Genomic DNA, 13740 nt, shown 5'->3' with positions numbered 1-13740 from the left:
TCAGTGGCCTTGGTGAGATCTTTTCACAGTTGTTCCCTCTGCTGTTAGAATTCACCTTTGGTAAAGGCCCTCAGGTCAGTTTGCAGCTTTAAGCTTGCCCTTCCCCTGCCTGCATGCTGGAAGAGGCCCTGTTTATCCTGTTGCAGCCAAATCTTTTACTGTTTCTGCCGGGTCTGGTAGCCAAAAGACATAACATTCCTGGGGGAGACTGTCAGGGGAATGTTGCAGTCTTCTTGCCACACCGGGAAATGTCAAACAAATGCCGTGGGGGCCCTGTAAAAGAGCCCAAAAGTCCGTTCCAAGCGGGAGCTACCGAATATGCGACCTAGCTCTGCATAGCCGCACCCGGAAGTCGTAAATAAAATTATTAATGTGAAGTGCAGCATTAGCGAATCAGTGAAGCATTTGTGTTTATATTTACCTGCATAAGGGTAATGTTCCAACAACACAGAAGGCAGACAGACTCATTGGCCAGAATTGCAATCAAAAATTCAGATACGTACTTTCTACAATTTTCCAACTAAATATATTATTTCTGAGCCTCGAATAGATGCATCTGGAAATTGAGGCATGAACCTGGAGCACAAAGGTGGAACATTACCCATTATATTTTATTGATATATTCTTATTTGTATAACTCTGAACATCTAATAGTTTGAACTTATTTGCAATGAGACTTCCTGTTCAAAGTGTGACTGGTGCAGCTCACGGGATATTGAACAAATGAGCTCTAACCACCATATTTTCTTTCATTTTAAGAAAGGAAAGCAATGCTAATTGGAGAGAAAAGGTTCAGCATCAAGTCAATTTTATCTCAAAAGGTTTGTGGAAGATATTTCCCTTACTTGTTCTCATTGCTGGCATCATAGCGAGGCATGGGATCCCAGTCATTTCCATTGACATCAAAGCTAGCCATTTGATCCTACAAAAAAAGGGGGGGGGGGGAGGGGGGGGGGTGGAGGAGAAAATCACACACCCACATTAATAAATAAAGTCACTGTAAAATTCATGCATTCTTAAAAGGTTGTCCATGCATAAATGATTCAACTTAGCCACACAAAAGCTGATGGGAAGTATGTGTCAATATCACCCTCCTCCACCCCATGAGAAAATACAACAGGGTTTGGACCATGCACACCATTTCTTGGACAGAACTATTCCCAGATTACTGAAAGTGCTGAAGCTAGTCCAATAGTTTCAGCCAACACTTCTTGGCAGGCAGCATCATTTATAGATAGAAGAATGGAAAGTAGCAAATGCTGTAAACACAAAATAAGAACAGGAAAATGTTGTGATAGCCAACAGTCACATAGAAAATAAGACAGATTACAATGTTTCAGGTATGCAACCTTCATCAGAGCAGTCCTAATTAAGTTTACATGCCCAAAACGTCTCAACTTGTCTTTTCCGCTTTATATATACTGAGTTGTAGTTCCAGCATATTCCAATTTAATTTGTTGTTGCAATAATGCATATTACTTTCCATCAGCGTGATGGGATACATGGTAGGATCCAAAAGGAATTGACGGATCAAACTGAAGTGGGCCTGGAAATAGTTCAGTGTTCTGTTGAGTTTGGATGCATGCCAGACAACTGGAGAGTAGCCAATACAATGTTCATTTATAAAAAGGGAAACACAATAAGCTGCTTAATTGTGAGCCAGCTAGTTTAACATCTGTAATAGGTAAAATTTTAATAATAATCTTTAATTAAAGATGAAATTAACATGCATGTGGCTGAAAAAAAAGTTAGAAGCAGCCAGCATAGGTTTCAACCAACATAAATCATTCAATCTCAATAAACTTCATGGAAATCTTCAAGGTAACAGACGTGGTAGACGAGGGAAAATGCAATGGTTTTGGGTACACGCAGTTTATGAAAGCTTTTGACAAGATAACAATACGGAGATTATGGGAGAAGATCAATGGGTATGGAATAGGGAGAGGACACAATACCGACTCAAACAATTAGTCATAAGGAAGAAAGGCGGTGACATAGTTCATTCTTAGAACAAAGGAAATTAGAGAAGGATATTAATAAATCCGGAAAAAAGTGACAAATCAATTCCGTGCTAGTAAGTGAAAGATGGATGCATTTTCCTAGAAATAAGAACAGCAATAATTATAGTCAAGAGTATTACGCTTGGTGCTACATGATCAGAGGTATTTGGGAGAACAGGTTGGCTCAGGTTGACAAGGCAACTAGTAAAACAACTAATAAAATTCTAGATTTCATTTCGGGTTAAGAATATGAAAATCAAAGTGTCACGATGAGCCTAAATACAAGATTAAACGTTTGTCATTTCCAATTGATGGTAGGGGAGATGTCATATAGAACGTTGAAGGTCTGCGAAATTCACATTTAGAGCTAATGGTTGTGAGAGATGTTGAAGGGGTATGGGTACATGGTAAGTGTAATTAGAACTATTTGCTGGATAAATGGCAAATGCTGACATGTACTCATTGGATGGAATAGCCTGTATTTGTGTAGTAATGCCTGCACGTTTCTGCAAGTTCAGCTATAAATGCAACTCTAATCTCCAGCCTTTGGAAACTGTTTGATAGATGTATTTTGGAATATTAAATTAATTGTCTCAACAGAAACCAAATTTTCACACCACTCAATGGAATCTCAAGATCAGGTAAAAGATGCACTTATTTATTTAATCAAGTTCTAATGCCATTTAATGATTTAATTGCCAACTAGCCTAAGACCAAGTAAAACAAATTGTTTGGGTAACAACAGAACATGGGAAATAAAGATTCCAGAGCTCCCCTAGCTCCAAAGTGTCTGTCATAGAGAGGAAAACTCCACGGTCATCTATACAATTTCACTATTGTACAAGCAAGACTGAGATCATAGGCCAAAGAGAAATGTCACCGTTTTTAAAAAAAACTGTTCTAGTTGACTTCACATTTCAGTTAAACATCAAAGGAGAGCTGGATTGTCAGATGAGACATTAAACCAAGGTGTCATTCCTGCCTGCTCAGGCAGATGTGATCCCAAGTTACTCTCTGCAGAAGTCTCCCCATATCCTAACTCGTATTCCTTTACCAAAAACAGATTATCTAATCATTCATCTCATTTGCTGTTTGTGAAATATAGCTATGAAATTCGGCTATCATGTTTGCTTACACCACACTGACTGCTTTTCAACAACAATCCACTGGTTGTAAAGTGCTAAGTGCATGATAAGGTGTGGCATAAATGCCACCTTTTATTGGCTACAAAAATGCTAGCTTATTAAAGATCAATGAAGGTACTGAATATTAAAACGTTATAACATGAATCCAAAGAATCCCCTTTTCAATGAATTTGCATCCACTGTATATTAATAATAAAACTTGTAATAGTGAATAATAATAATATTATTGGTTATGGGGAAGGAGGGAGAAGAGAGTTTGAAGTAATAAATGTATTTCACAACAAATAATGAGAAAACCTGCTCCAGCAAGCGTGAGTGATCCTACGCCTACATTTGAGCCTCAAAATAGCTGATGCGATATCTCGATGACTGGAAAGGAAGCTTAATCTGTCCAGTTCATGGGTGACATTTAGTTCATACATAATAGTGCATTGCATTAACTGTAGATTATTAAATATATTCAAAAACAAATTTTAAAAAACACAGATTGCAAGTTTTAAATTGCAAATGGAATGTCGAGATAAGAAAATCACAATCACCATGGTTATCCCTCATTTCCCAACTAAAATAAAACCTGGTTTCACAAACATTAGAAGCATGCACCCAAGTGTTATGGGTGTGAGAGCTCAAATTCCACTTGTAAAAATAATTACAGGTCCAAAATCTACAAGGAAGAAGTGACAATTTCCACAACATTATTAGTTTCATTGTTTTAGTTTCCTTAAAAAGGTCATAATTCCAATTTACACAACTACCCAAATAAACCTTGTTCGCACACTTTTAAAGCTAAATATATGAGGTACTTGTTTGAAGAATCAGACAACAAAAAACACATACATAATTCTGCTGCAAGTCAGGGTGGTTTCTCTCAATGCCATCATCCAGAATGGTTACCACTACATTTCGACCAGTGTAGCCTCTCCGCCAGGCACCTACTATGTTCATATCTGACTGACAGTGGTGAGTATCATCATTGCAGTGCTAATAGGAGGAAACAAAAAGGTTTCAAGTTACTGTCAAATACAACAACAAACTTTGGATTCAGCATAAGAACACTTTCAATAAGAATAAATAGTCCACTATGTACAAGTCACAAGACTAGAGTGTGATGGAATTCTCTCTGTTTGCCCCCAATGAGTGCAGCTCCAACAAAGATGCTTGACACCATCAAGGACAAAGCAGCCGGCTTGATTGGCACCGCATCCACCACTTTTGGCATTCATTTCCTCCGCCACTAACGCACAATGGCAGTAGTGTACACCATCTACAAGAGGCATTGCAGCAACACACCATAGCTCCTTTGGCAACACCTTCCAAACCTGTGATCTCTGCCATCTCTAACAGGGTTTTTCAAACTGCGGGTTGCGACCCATGGGTGGGTGTTGGGAGGGTCGCGGAGCGATTGTTCATGGCATTCCCGATCACAGGAAAAGTCCCCAATGGTCGTAACTGGCTTTTAAATACAAATTATGGAGTCTTCCCGCCAGAGGCAGTGGCAGAGAGTAGGTCACCCGCCCATCACGTACACCTGTAACACTATGTCCGTGCTTTGGGCACAAAATTACAGAGGAGAGTTTCCTCCATTTTGTAGCTGCCAGCAAATAAGCAACAAGACTGTGAAGAACTGAAGATGGATCATTTTGTAATAAGGAAGAGAGGGCTAGAGACACAACTAGGCCAGAATCTCCCAACTGAATCTGGAGAGAGAGCTGCTCAGCAGAGTCCACGGCAGGAGAAAGCGGTGCTGGTGTGAGCTGTATACAGAGCTCCAGCACCTCTGGTAAACTACCCATTAAGAAGTAACTGAAATTAGGATCAAAGCGGAAGATGATTTCTTGAGGGATGGGTTTGTTAATTGAGCGAATGCAAATCAAGATGCAAAGCGCATGTGTGTTATATGCAGGGATGTGCTGGCAAACGAAAGTTTAAAACCCTCAAAATTTCAAAAGGAATTTGAAGGCAATGAGTTTGAGGACAAATCTCTTGATTCTTTCAAAGGATGTAGCAAGGACTTAAATAGTCATAACAAAGAACAAAGAACAAAGAAATGTACAGCACAGGAACAGGCCCTTCGGCCCTCCAAGCCTGTGCCGACCATGCTGCCCGACTAAACTACAATCTTCTACACTTCCTGGGTCCGTATCCCTCTATTCCCATCCTATTCATGTATTTGTCAAGATGCCCCTTAAATGTCACTATCGTCCCTGCTTCCACCACCTCCTCCGGTAGCGAGTTCCAGGCACCCACTACCCTCTGCGTAAAAAACTTGCCTCGTACATCTACTCTAAACCTTGCCCCTCTCACCTTAAACCTATGCCCCCTAGTAATTGACCCCTCTACCCTGGGGAAAAGCCTCTGACTATCCACTCTGTCTATGCCCCTCATAATTTTGTAGACCTCTATCAGGTCTCCCCTCAACCTCCTTCGTTCCAGTGAGAACAAACCGAGTTTATTCAACCGCTCCTCATAGCTAATGCCCTCCATACCAGGCAACATTCTGGTAAACCTCTTCTGCACCCTCTCTAAAGCCTCCACATCCTTCCAGTAGTGTGGCGACCAGAATTGAACACTATACTCCAAGTGTGGCCTAACTAAGGTTCTATACAGCTGCAACATGATTTGCCAATTCCTACTCAATGCCCCGGCCAATGAAGGCAAGCATGCCGTATGCCTTCTTGACTACCTTCTCCACCTGTGTTGCCCCTTTCAATGACCTGTGGACCTGTACTCCTAGATCTATTTGACTTTCAATACTCTTGAGGGTTCTACCATTCACTGTATATTCCCTACCTGCATTAGACCTTCCAAAATGCATTACCTCACATTTGTCCGGACTAAACTCCATCTGCCACCTCTCCGCCCAAGTCTCCAAACAATCTAAATCCTGCTGTATCTTCCGACAGTCCTCATCGCTATCCGCAATTCCACCAAACTTTGTGTCGTCTGCAACCTTACTAATCAGACCAGTTGCATTTTCCTCCAAATCATTTATATATACTACAAAGAGCAAAGGTCCCAGCACTGATCCCTGTGGAACACCACTGGTCACAGCCCTCCAATTAGAAAAGCATCCTTCCAATGCTACTCTCTGCCTTCTATGGCCTAGCCAGTTCTGTATCCACCTTGCCAGCTCACCCCTGATCCCGTGTGACTTCACCTTTTGTACTAGTCTACCATGAGGGACCTTGTCAAAGGCTTTACTGAAGTCCATATAGACAACATCCACTGCCCTACCTGCATCAATCATCTTAGTGACCTCCTCGAAAAACTCTATCAAGTTAGTGAGACACGACCTTCCCTTCACAAAACCGTGCTGCCTCTCACTAATACGTCCATTTGCTTCCAAATGGGAGTAGATCCTGTCTCGAAGAATTCTCTCCAGTAATTTCCCTACCACTGAAGTAAGGCTCACCGGCCTGTAGTTCCCGGGATTATCCTTGCTACCCTTCTTAAACAGAGGAACAACATTGGCTATTCTTCAGTCCTCCAGGACATCCCCTGAAGACAGCGAGGATCCAAAGATTTCTGTCAAGGCCTCAGCAATTTCCTCTCCAGCCTCCTTCAGTATTCTGGGGTAGATCCCATCAGGCCCTGGGGACTTATCTACCTTAATATTTTTTAAGACACCCAATAGTCATAACAAAGAACAAAGAACAAAGAAATGTACAGCACAGGAACAGGCCCTTCGGCCCTCCAAGCCCGTGCCGACCATGCTGCCCGACTAAACTACAATCTTCTACACTTCTTGGGTCCGTATCCCTCTAGTCCCATCCTATTCATGTATTTGTCAAGATACAGACGAGATACCTCGTCTTTTTGGATCTCAATGTGACCCAGGCTATCTACACACCCTTCTCCAGACTCAACATCTACCAATTTCTTCTCTTTGGTGAATACTGATGCAAAGTATTCATTTAGTACCTCGCCCATTTCCTCTGGCTCCACACATAGATTCCCTTGCCTATCCTTCAGTGGGCCAACCCTTTCCCTGGCTACCCTCTTGCTTTTTATGTACGTGTAAAAAGCCTTGGCATTTTCCTTAACCCTATTTGCCAATGACTTTTCGTGACCCCTTCTAGCCCTCCTGACTCCTTGCTTAAGTTCCTTCCTACTTTCCTTATATTCCACGCAGGCTTCGTCTGTTCCCAGCCTTTTAGCCCTGACAAATGCCTCCTTTTTCTTTTTGACGAGGCCTACAATATCACTCGTCATCCAAGGTTCCCGAAAATTGCCGTATTTATCCTTCTTCCTCACAGGAACATGCCGGTCCTGAATTCCTTTCAACTGCCACTTGAAAGCCTCCCACATGTCAGATGTTGATTTGCCCTCAAACATCCGCCCCCAATCTATGTTCTTCAGTTCCCGCCTAATATTGTTATAATTAGCCTTCCCCCAATTTAGCACATTCATCCTAGGACCACTCTTATCCTTGTCCACCAGTACTTTAAAACTTACTAAATTGTGGTCACTGTTACCGAAATGCTCCCCTACTGAAACATCTACCACCTGGCCGGGCTCATTCCCCAATACCAGGTCCAGTACCGCCCCTTCCCTAGTTGGACTGTCTACATATTGTTTTAAGAAGCCCTCCTGGATGCTCCTTACAAACTCCGCCCCGTCTAAGCCCCTGGCACTAAGTGAGTCCCAGTCAATATTGGGGAAGTTGGAGTCTCCCATCACCACAACCCTGTTGTTTTTACTCTTTTCCAAAATCTGTCTACCTATCTGCTCCTCTATCTCCCGCTGGCTGTTGGGAGGCCTGTAGTAAACCCCCAACATTGTGACTGCACCCTTCTTATTCCTGATCGCTACCCATATAGCCTCACTGCCCTCTGAGGTGTCCTCCCGCAATACAGCTGTGATATTCTCCCGAACCAGTAGCGCAACTCCACCTCCCCTTTTACATCCCCCTCTATCCCGCCTGAAACATCTAAATCCTGGAACGTTTAGCTGCCAATCCTGCCCTTCCCTCAACCAGGTCTCTGTAATGGCAACAACATCATAGTTCCAAGTACTAATCCAAGCTCCAAGTTCATCTGCCTTACCCGTAATACTTCTTGCATTAAAACATATGCACTTCAGGCCACCAGACGCGCTGTGTTCAGCAACTTCTCCCTGTCTGCTCTGCCTCAGAGCCACACTGTCCCTATTCCCTAGTTCTCCCTCAATGCTCTCACCTTCTGACCTATTACTCCAGTGCCCACCCCCCTGCCATACTAGTTTAAACCCTCCCGTGTGACACTAGCAAACCTCGCGGCCATCTGAAGTCCTCAGCAGAAATGTTACATTGAATGACAAAGCATAATTAGCCTCTTACATGGTAGCTAAAGAAAAAAATGCCCCACAATTTAGAAGAGAGATCAATTCTCCCTGCAACATTAGACATTGTTTGTACAGTCCTAGATGACAGCTCAGCTGGAAAACTGAAATGCATCCCACTTAGTGATAGCACAAGGCTTGTTGAATTTGTGATATTGCTGAGATTTTAGAAGCCCAGCTTATTTCTCATTTAAAGTCAGCACAGGAGATCTCAATACATATGGATGAAAGTCGATGTTTCAGATTGTGCAGCTTTGCTAGCTTATGTTAGGTATGTTTGGCACAATGAATTTGTTGAGGATTTGTTGTGCTGCCTGACATGACCAAGACAGAGATTTTTGAAGCATTGAATAGTTACGTGGTTGGAAAGTGCGGGCTCAACTGGGTCCATTGCAGGGAAATCACAAGCGATGGGGCAGCCAACAATGACTGGAAAAGGATTAAGGAGGCAGCTGGTCAGGACATGGTTTGGAATCATTGTTTTATTCACCTTGAGGCATTGGCATCAAAACGAATTCCATCCAATCTTGAAGTGGTGTTGAAAAGAATTGAGAAAGTTCTGAGCTTCATTAAATACAGCGCACTCAATACCAGGTCTTTTGAGGCTCTCTGTTCCGATTTGGGAGCCGAGCACACACATTCATTTCTCCACACAGAGGTACGGTGGCTGTCAAGGCTCGGGTGCTTGCAAGAGTTTACAAACTAAGGTATCTAATCCACGCTTCCCTCTTTTGAGAAATCGGCCCCGCTGGCTGCTTCACACTTGGATGCTAACTATGCCTTTTCAATTGCCTTTTCAATTCTAAATGAACTGAACCTCAAATCAAAGACCCCTCCCACCCAGCTTACTCACTCTTCCAACTTCTTCCATCGGGCAGGAAATACAAAAGCCTGAGAACACGCACGATCAGATTCAAAAACAGCTTCTTCGCCGCTGTTAGCAGACTCCTAAACAACCTTCTTATGGACGGACCTGATTAATACTACACTCCTGTATGCTTCAGCCAATGCTGGTGTCTATGTCTTTATATTGTGGACCTTGGGTTGCCCTTTTATGTATTTTGGTTTTATTTTATTTTTGTGTACTGAATGATCTGTTTGAGCTGCTCGCAGAAAAATACATTTCACGGTACCTCGGTACACGTGACATTGCTTTCGACACTGAAGAAATAGATGCTTTCCAAAAGTCATTGGAAGTTTGGCAAGTACGAATACAAAGCCAAAGCTACTACATGTTCCCCACACTGCTACGACACATCAAAAAAAACAATGTTAGCAAGGGAACTGCCAATAGACTGGCAAGCCTTATTCTGTCGCATCTGGCTGCGCTGAACAACAATTATTGTCGCTATATTCCAGAAAAGTTTCAGATTTTGAGGAGAAGCAGTGGATGAAAAATCCTTCCGAGTTTGAGACCCCAGAGTAAATTATTAACTTACAGTTGACTCCAAATGAAGAGACTGAACTTCTGCGCCTCACCTGGGACAGAAGATTAAAAACATGCCGCAAGTCCATGAGACTGTCAGCATTCTAGAGTAGCCTCTCCAAGGAGTATCCAGTGCTGAGTAAAACAAGTACTTTGTTGCTTTAGTCCTTCACAACGACCTACATATGAGGTTGGATTTTCATTCCCACAGAGATGAAGACAGCACAAAGAAACAGGCAGTATTTTCCATACATGAAAAACATAGGACAACTGTGAACCTGATTGGAGTGAGATCATGAGGACCAAGTAGGCTCACCCGTCACATGAAAGGCAAGCAAAAATGGGGTGGTGGCGTAGGCGGCGAAGGCCAGCCGGCCAATAAAAGTGGGTCCAGGTAAATAATTTTGAAAATCATTGACCTAGAATGACAAGGACAGCAGATGCACCATCGCAAGCACCCCCCCCCCTCCTCCTCCCCTTCCCCCCCTCCCCCTCTTCCCCAAAGCCTCACACCAACTGGGCTTAGAACTACATCCTCATTCATTCAATATCACTGGGTCAAAATCCAGGAATTCCCTTCCTAAAAGCACTATGCAAGTACCTACACTACATGGACTACACCGGTTAAAGGCAGCAGCTCACCACACCTTCTCATCGGCAATTAAGGATGGCAATAAATGCTAGTCTAGCCAGTGACACCCACATCCCGCGAAACATTTAAAAAAGCATTCACATTCACAACAGTAATTAGTGACAAGACCATTCTGCACAATATGAACAGAAGATGTCACTTTTATTTAATAATAATACCACCATTTGTCAGTTCACTCCCAGACTTCTGAATTGAACTAAAACCTACCTTCATACATGTGCAGTGACATTTTTTAGACATCTTGCCCATCTGCTTTCAGTAAGAATATTACATTTATTTAAAGAATATGTCTAATTCAGATACATTCTGCATTCTTTTTATTTTTCAATAATGTCCAATTAACTGTGCAGATGCCAGAACAAAATCAATACTAAAATAGGAACACAAGACAAGAGTAGGCTATATCGCCACTGGCACCTTTTTCACTATTCAATGAGATTGTCCCACATCTATGGCCCAGTTCCATATACTCATTTGCCAGATATCTTTTAATGCCTATGTTTCAAAAAAATTTAAACGGAGATTGATAGATTTAACAATTGATCGAGCATCAATTACCATATGCGGAATAGAGTTCCAAACTTCTACCACCTTTTGTGTGAAGAATGATTTACTAATTTCACATCTGAATTGTTGGGCTCCAATTTTTAGACTTATGGCCATTAGTCCGAGATTCCCCAACCAACGGAAAACATTTCTCCCCATAAGTTCCCCTTACTATCTTTTGAACATCAAACAAATCACCCTTAATCTTCTCAACTTAATGGAATACATTCTTGTTTTGTTCAATCTTTCCTTATAATGTAACCCTTTAAATCTAGGTACCATTCCAGTACATCTACACTGCACTTCCTCCAATGCCAATACATTCTTCATAAAATGTGTTGTCCAGGATTGCCCATAATACACCAAGTGTGGTCTCTGGCTTTATATAGCTGAAGCATGATTTCTAACCCCTTGTATTCAAGTCCCCATGAGATAAAGGCCAGAATTCAATTAGCCATTTTGATTAGAATGTTATAAATAGGTGTAGAAAATAATGATCTATGTTCCTCGACACCCACTGTTTCTTGCATTACGACATTCAGAGTACCCAGTTCTATCTTTGAGAGATCCAAAATGGATGCCAAATTGAGAGGTCCTCACATTTGCCAAATTGAAATTAATTTGCCACAGTTCTGCCCATTTACTGGATTCATTAATATCTTCAATAGGAAGTGTAGTAAATAATTCAGAGGACAAAAGCAAGCTGCAAGGGAATTTTGATAAGGGCATGAAAGTGACAGGTGGAAATTCAATATTAGTAAATGCAATGTGGCAAATGCTGATTTAAAAAACACTTAGAATGGGGTATGTTGGGGTGATACAGAAGAGCAGAGTGAGATAGGGGAATGAACATTCATAATGCATTAAAAATAGCATCTCAGGGTACAGGGCCAACAAATAACTTATGGAATATTGGGCTTTATGGCAGGGGGCAATAGAATAAACAAGCTGGAGTACTCTGCGCGGTTTTGGGCTCCAAACAAATGTCTGTGTGCAATACAAAGCCACTGAAAGTGTGTTTTTGAAAGTAACTACAGAGCAGTGAAAAGGAGAGCATATTACGGATGGGGGTAAGGGGTGTGGAGAATTAAATAAAACCAGATACAAATAGAATATTAATGCAATTTATCACTTACTATGTACCACATGCTTGACCATTTGGGATCATTGAAGTAAGGATACTGGAAAGCACCAGCTTTAAAATCTCTCTTTATCCGTCTTTTTACCACCTGTTGCTGTATCCATTCCACCTGTCACCAAAACAAGTCAATAGAAAACAGATTATTATGTTAAAGATTAGTAATGTTTGGGGCTGAAATGCTCACTGTAAATTTTGCTATCAGCCAAAGTTAAAATTACAAGGTGCATCAGCTTTGATTTCTGATAGTGGATTCTTCTTTTTGAATCAGAAGCTCATTGATTCAAGATCTCCTGTACTTCAGCACACGTTAATTAACCTCATTTGTTTCTTTTTAGACCTACTATAACTTGCCCCACAATATTGCTTCCATACCTTTATCTGGAGCACCAGTCCTCTTCATTACATTCATACTAATTTAGTAAGTAACTTGCAACTGAAATCCATCATTGTACTAAGATTTGGGTACTGGTCTCCTTTGGTAAGAGAAAATTATTAAAGTTCAATTGCAGTTTATACTTCGGAAGCCACAAGCCACAACTTCATGATATCAGTATAATAATGGGCTAACTTCCAGCTTCTACATTATCCACAGAGATGCACTCAATTTTTTTTTTTGAATGAATGAATGAACTGAGGCTTAAATGAAAATACAATCCCATCATCTTTTTGATGCAAGAGAAAGGAAAAACAAAATAAAGTTCATTTGGAGAAAGAAGTAAACAAAAGAGAAACCTCTGAAATATGGAAGTGATTATGGAAACATAAAACCATGTGCTCTGTTGTGCAATTTCCATTTCAAGTTAAATATAGTTTAAAAAAATATACCGGCTACTTCACCAAAGGAGGCTCTTTAAAAGCAATTTAAATATTTTTCTTCGGTAGATGTTAACCTCAAATCAATAACAAGTTTCAACCTCAGTCTCACCAACAGTGAGCCATAGGACCACAGAACTTGACAATTTACCACCACTTGGGTCCCCTGTCAGAAGATCCAAGAAAAATAAATATTTGAAAATAAAGACTTGCACACACATTAAAAACCTACATCATAAGCCGTTTCCGAGAACTATACGAAAAACATTTTCCAGAAAAGGAATCTTGTGACAATATAAATTGCATTTATTTCCAGTGGGGAGCTAGGGTGGTACAGTTATGAACATTAGGCCTTTTCTACAACAGATGTACAACATATGTATTTTTATAGCTCCAGAAAAAATAAAAACATCCATAAACTGCCCCTACATAAGGTGCTTCCTTCACTTTCACTGACTCTTCATATGTCCTTCTAAAGACTGAGGCTATTACAGTAATTCAAGCGCGACATGATCTTTATTGGTTTACGCTCCACTGAACAGAAGCAACATGAAACATAAAAAAATAAGGAGTGCACCATATGGCCCATTGAACTTGCTCAGCCAATCAATGCAATTCTGGCTGATCTTTTGACCTCAACTCCACTTTCCCACCCAGTCCCTATATCGATCTCAGTCTTGAACGTACTCAAGAATGGA

General features: G+C 41.3%; 1 protein-coding gene across 4 annotated transcripts in view; it reads right to left on the bottom strand.

Annotated features, from left to right (window-relative positions):
* Nucleotides 1-13740, bottom strand: part of pcsk5b (proprotein convertase subtilisin/kexin type 5b) — a 602404-nt gene that overhangs the window by 499255 nt on the left and 89409 nt on the right. For all 4 annotated transcript variants that reach the window (XM_072516608.1, XM_072516609.1, XM_072516611.1 and 1 more), the window contains exons 3-5: nt 12225-12338; nt 3983-4126; nt 846-922 (exon numbers count right to left, since the gene is read on the bottom strand). In XM_072516608.1, coding sequence (XP_072372709.1) covers nt 846-922; nt 3983-4126; nt 12225-12338 — 335 coding nt within the window. The remainder of the gene's footprint in view (nt 1-845; nt 923-3982; nt 4127-12224; nt 12339-13740) is intronic.

This window comes from Scyliorhinus torazame, chromosome 9 (genome assembly GCF_047496885.1).
Source record: "Scyliorhinus torazame isolate Kashiwa2021f chromosome 9, sScyTor2.1, whole genome shotgun sequence".
In the NCBI taxonomy this organism is placed as follows: Eukaryota; Metazoa; Chordata; class Chondrichthyes; order Carcharhiniformes; family Scyliorhinidae; genus Scyliorhinus; species Scyliorhinus torazame.
The sequence above is the reverse complement of the archived record's forward strand: the minus strand, read 5'-3'. Positions and strand labels throughout refer to the sequence as shown.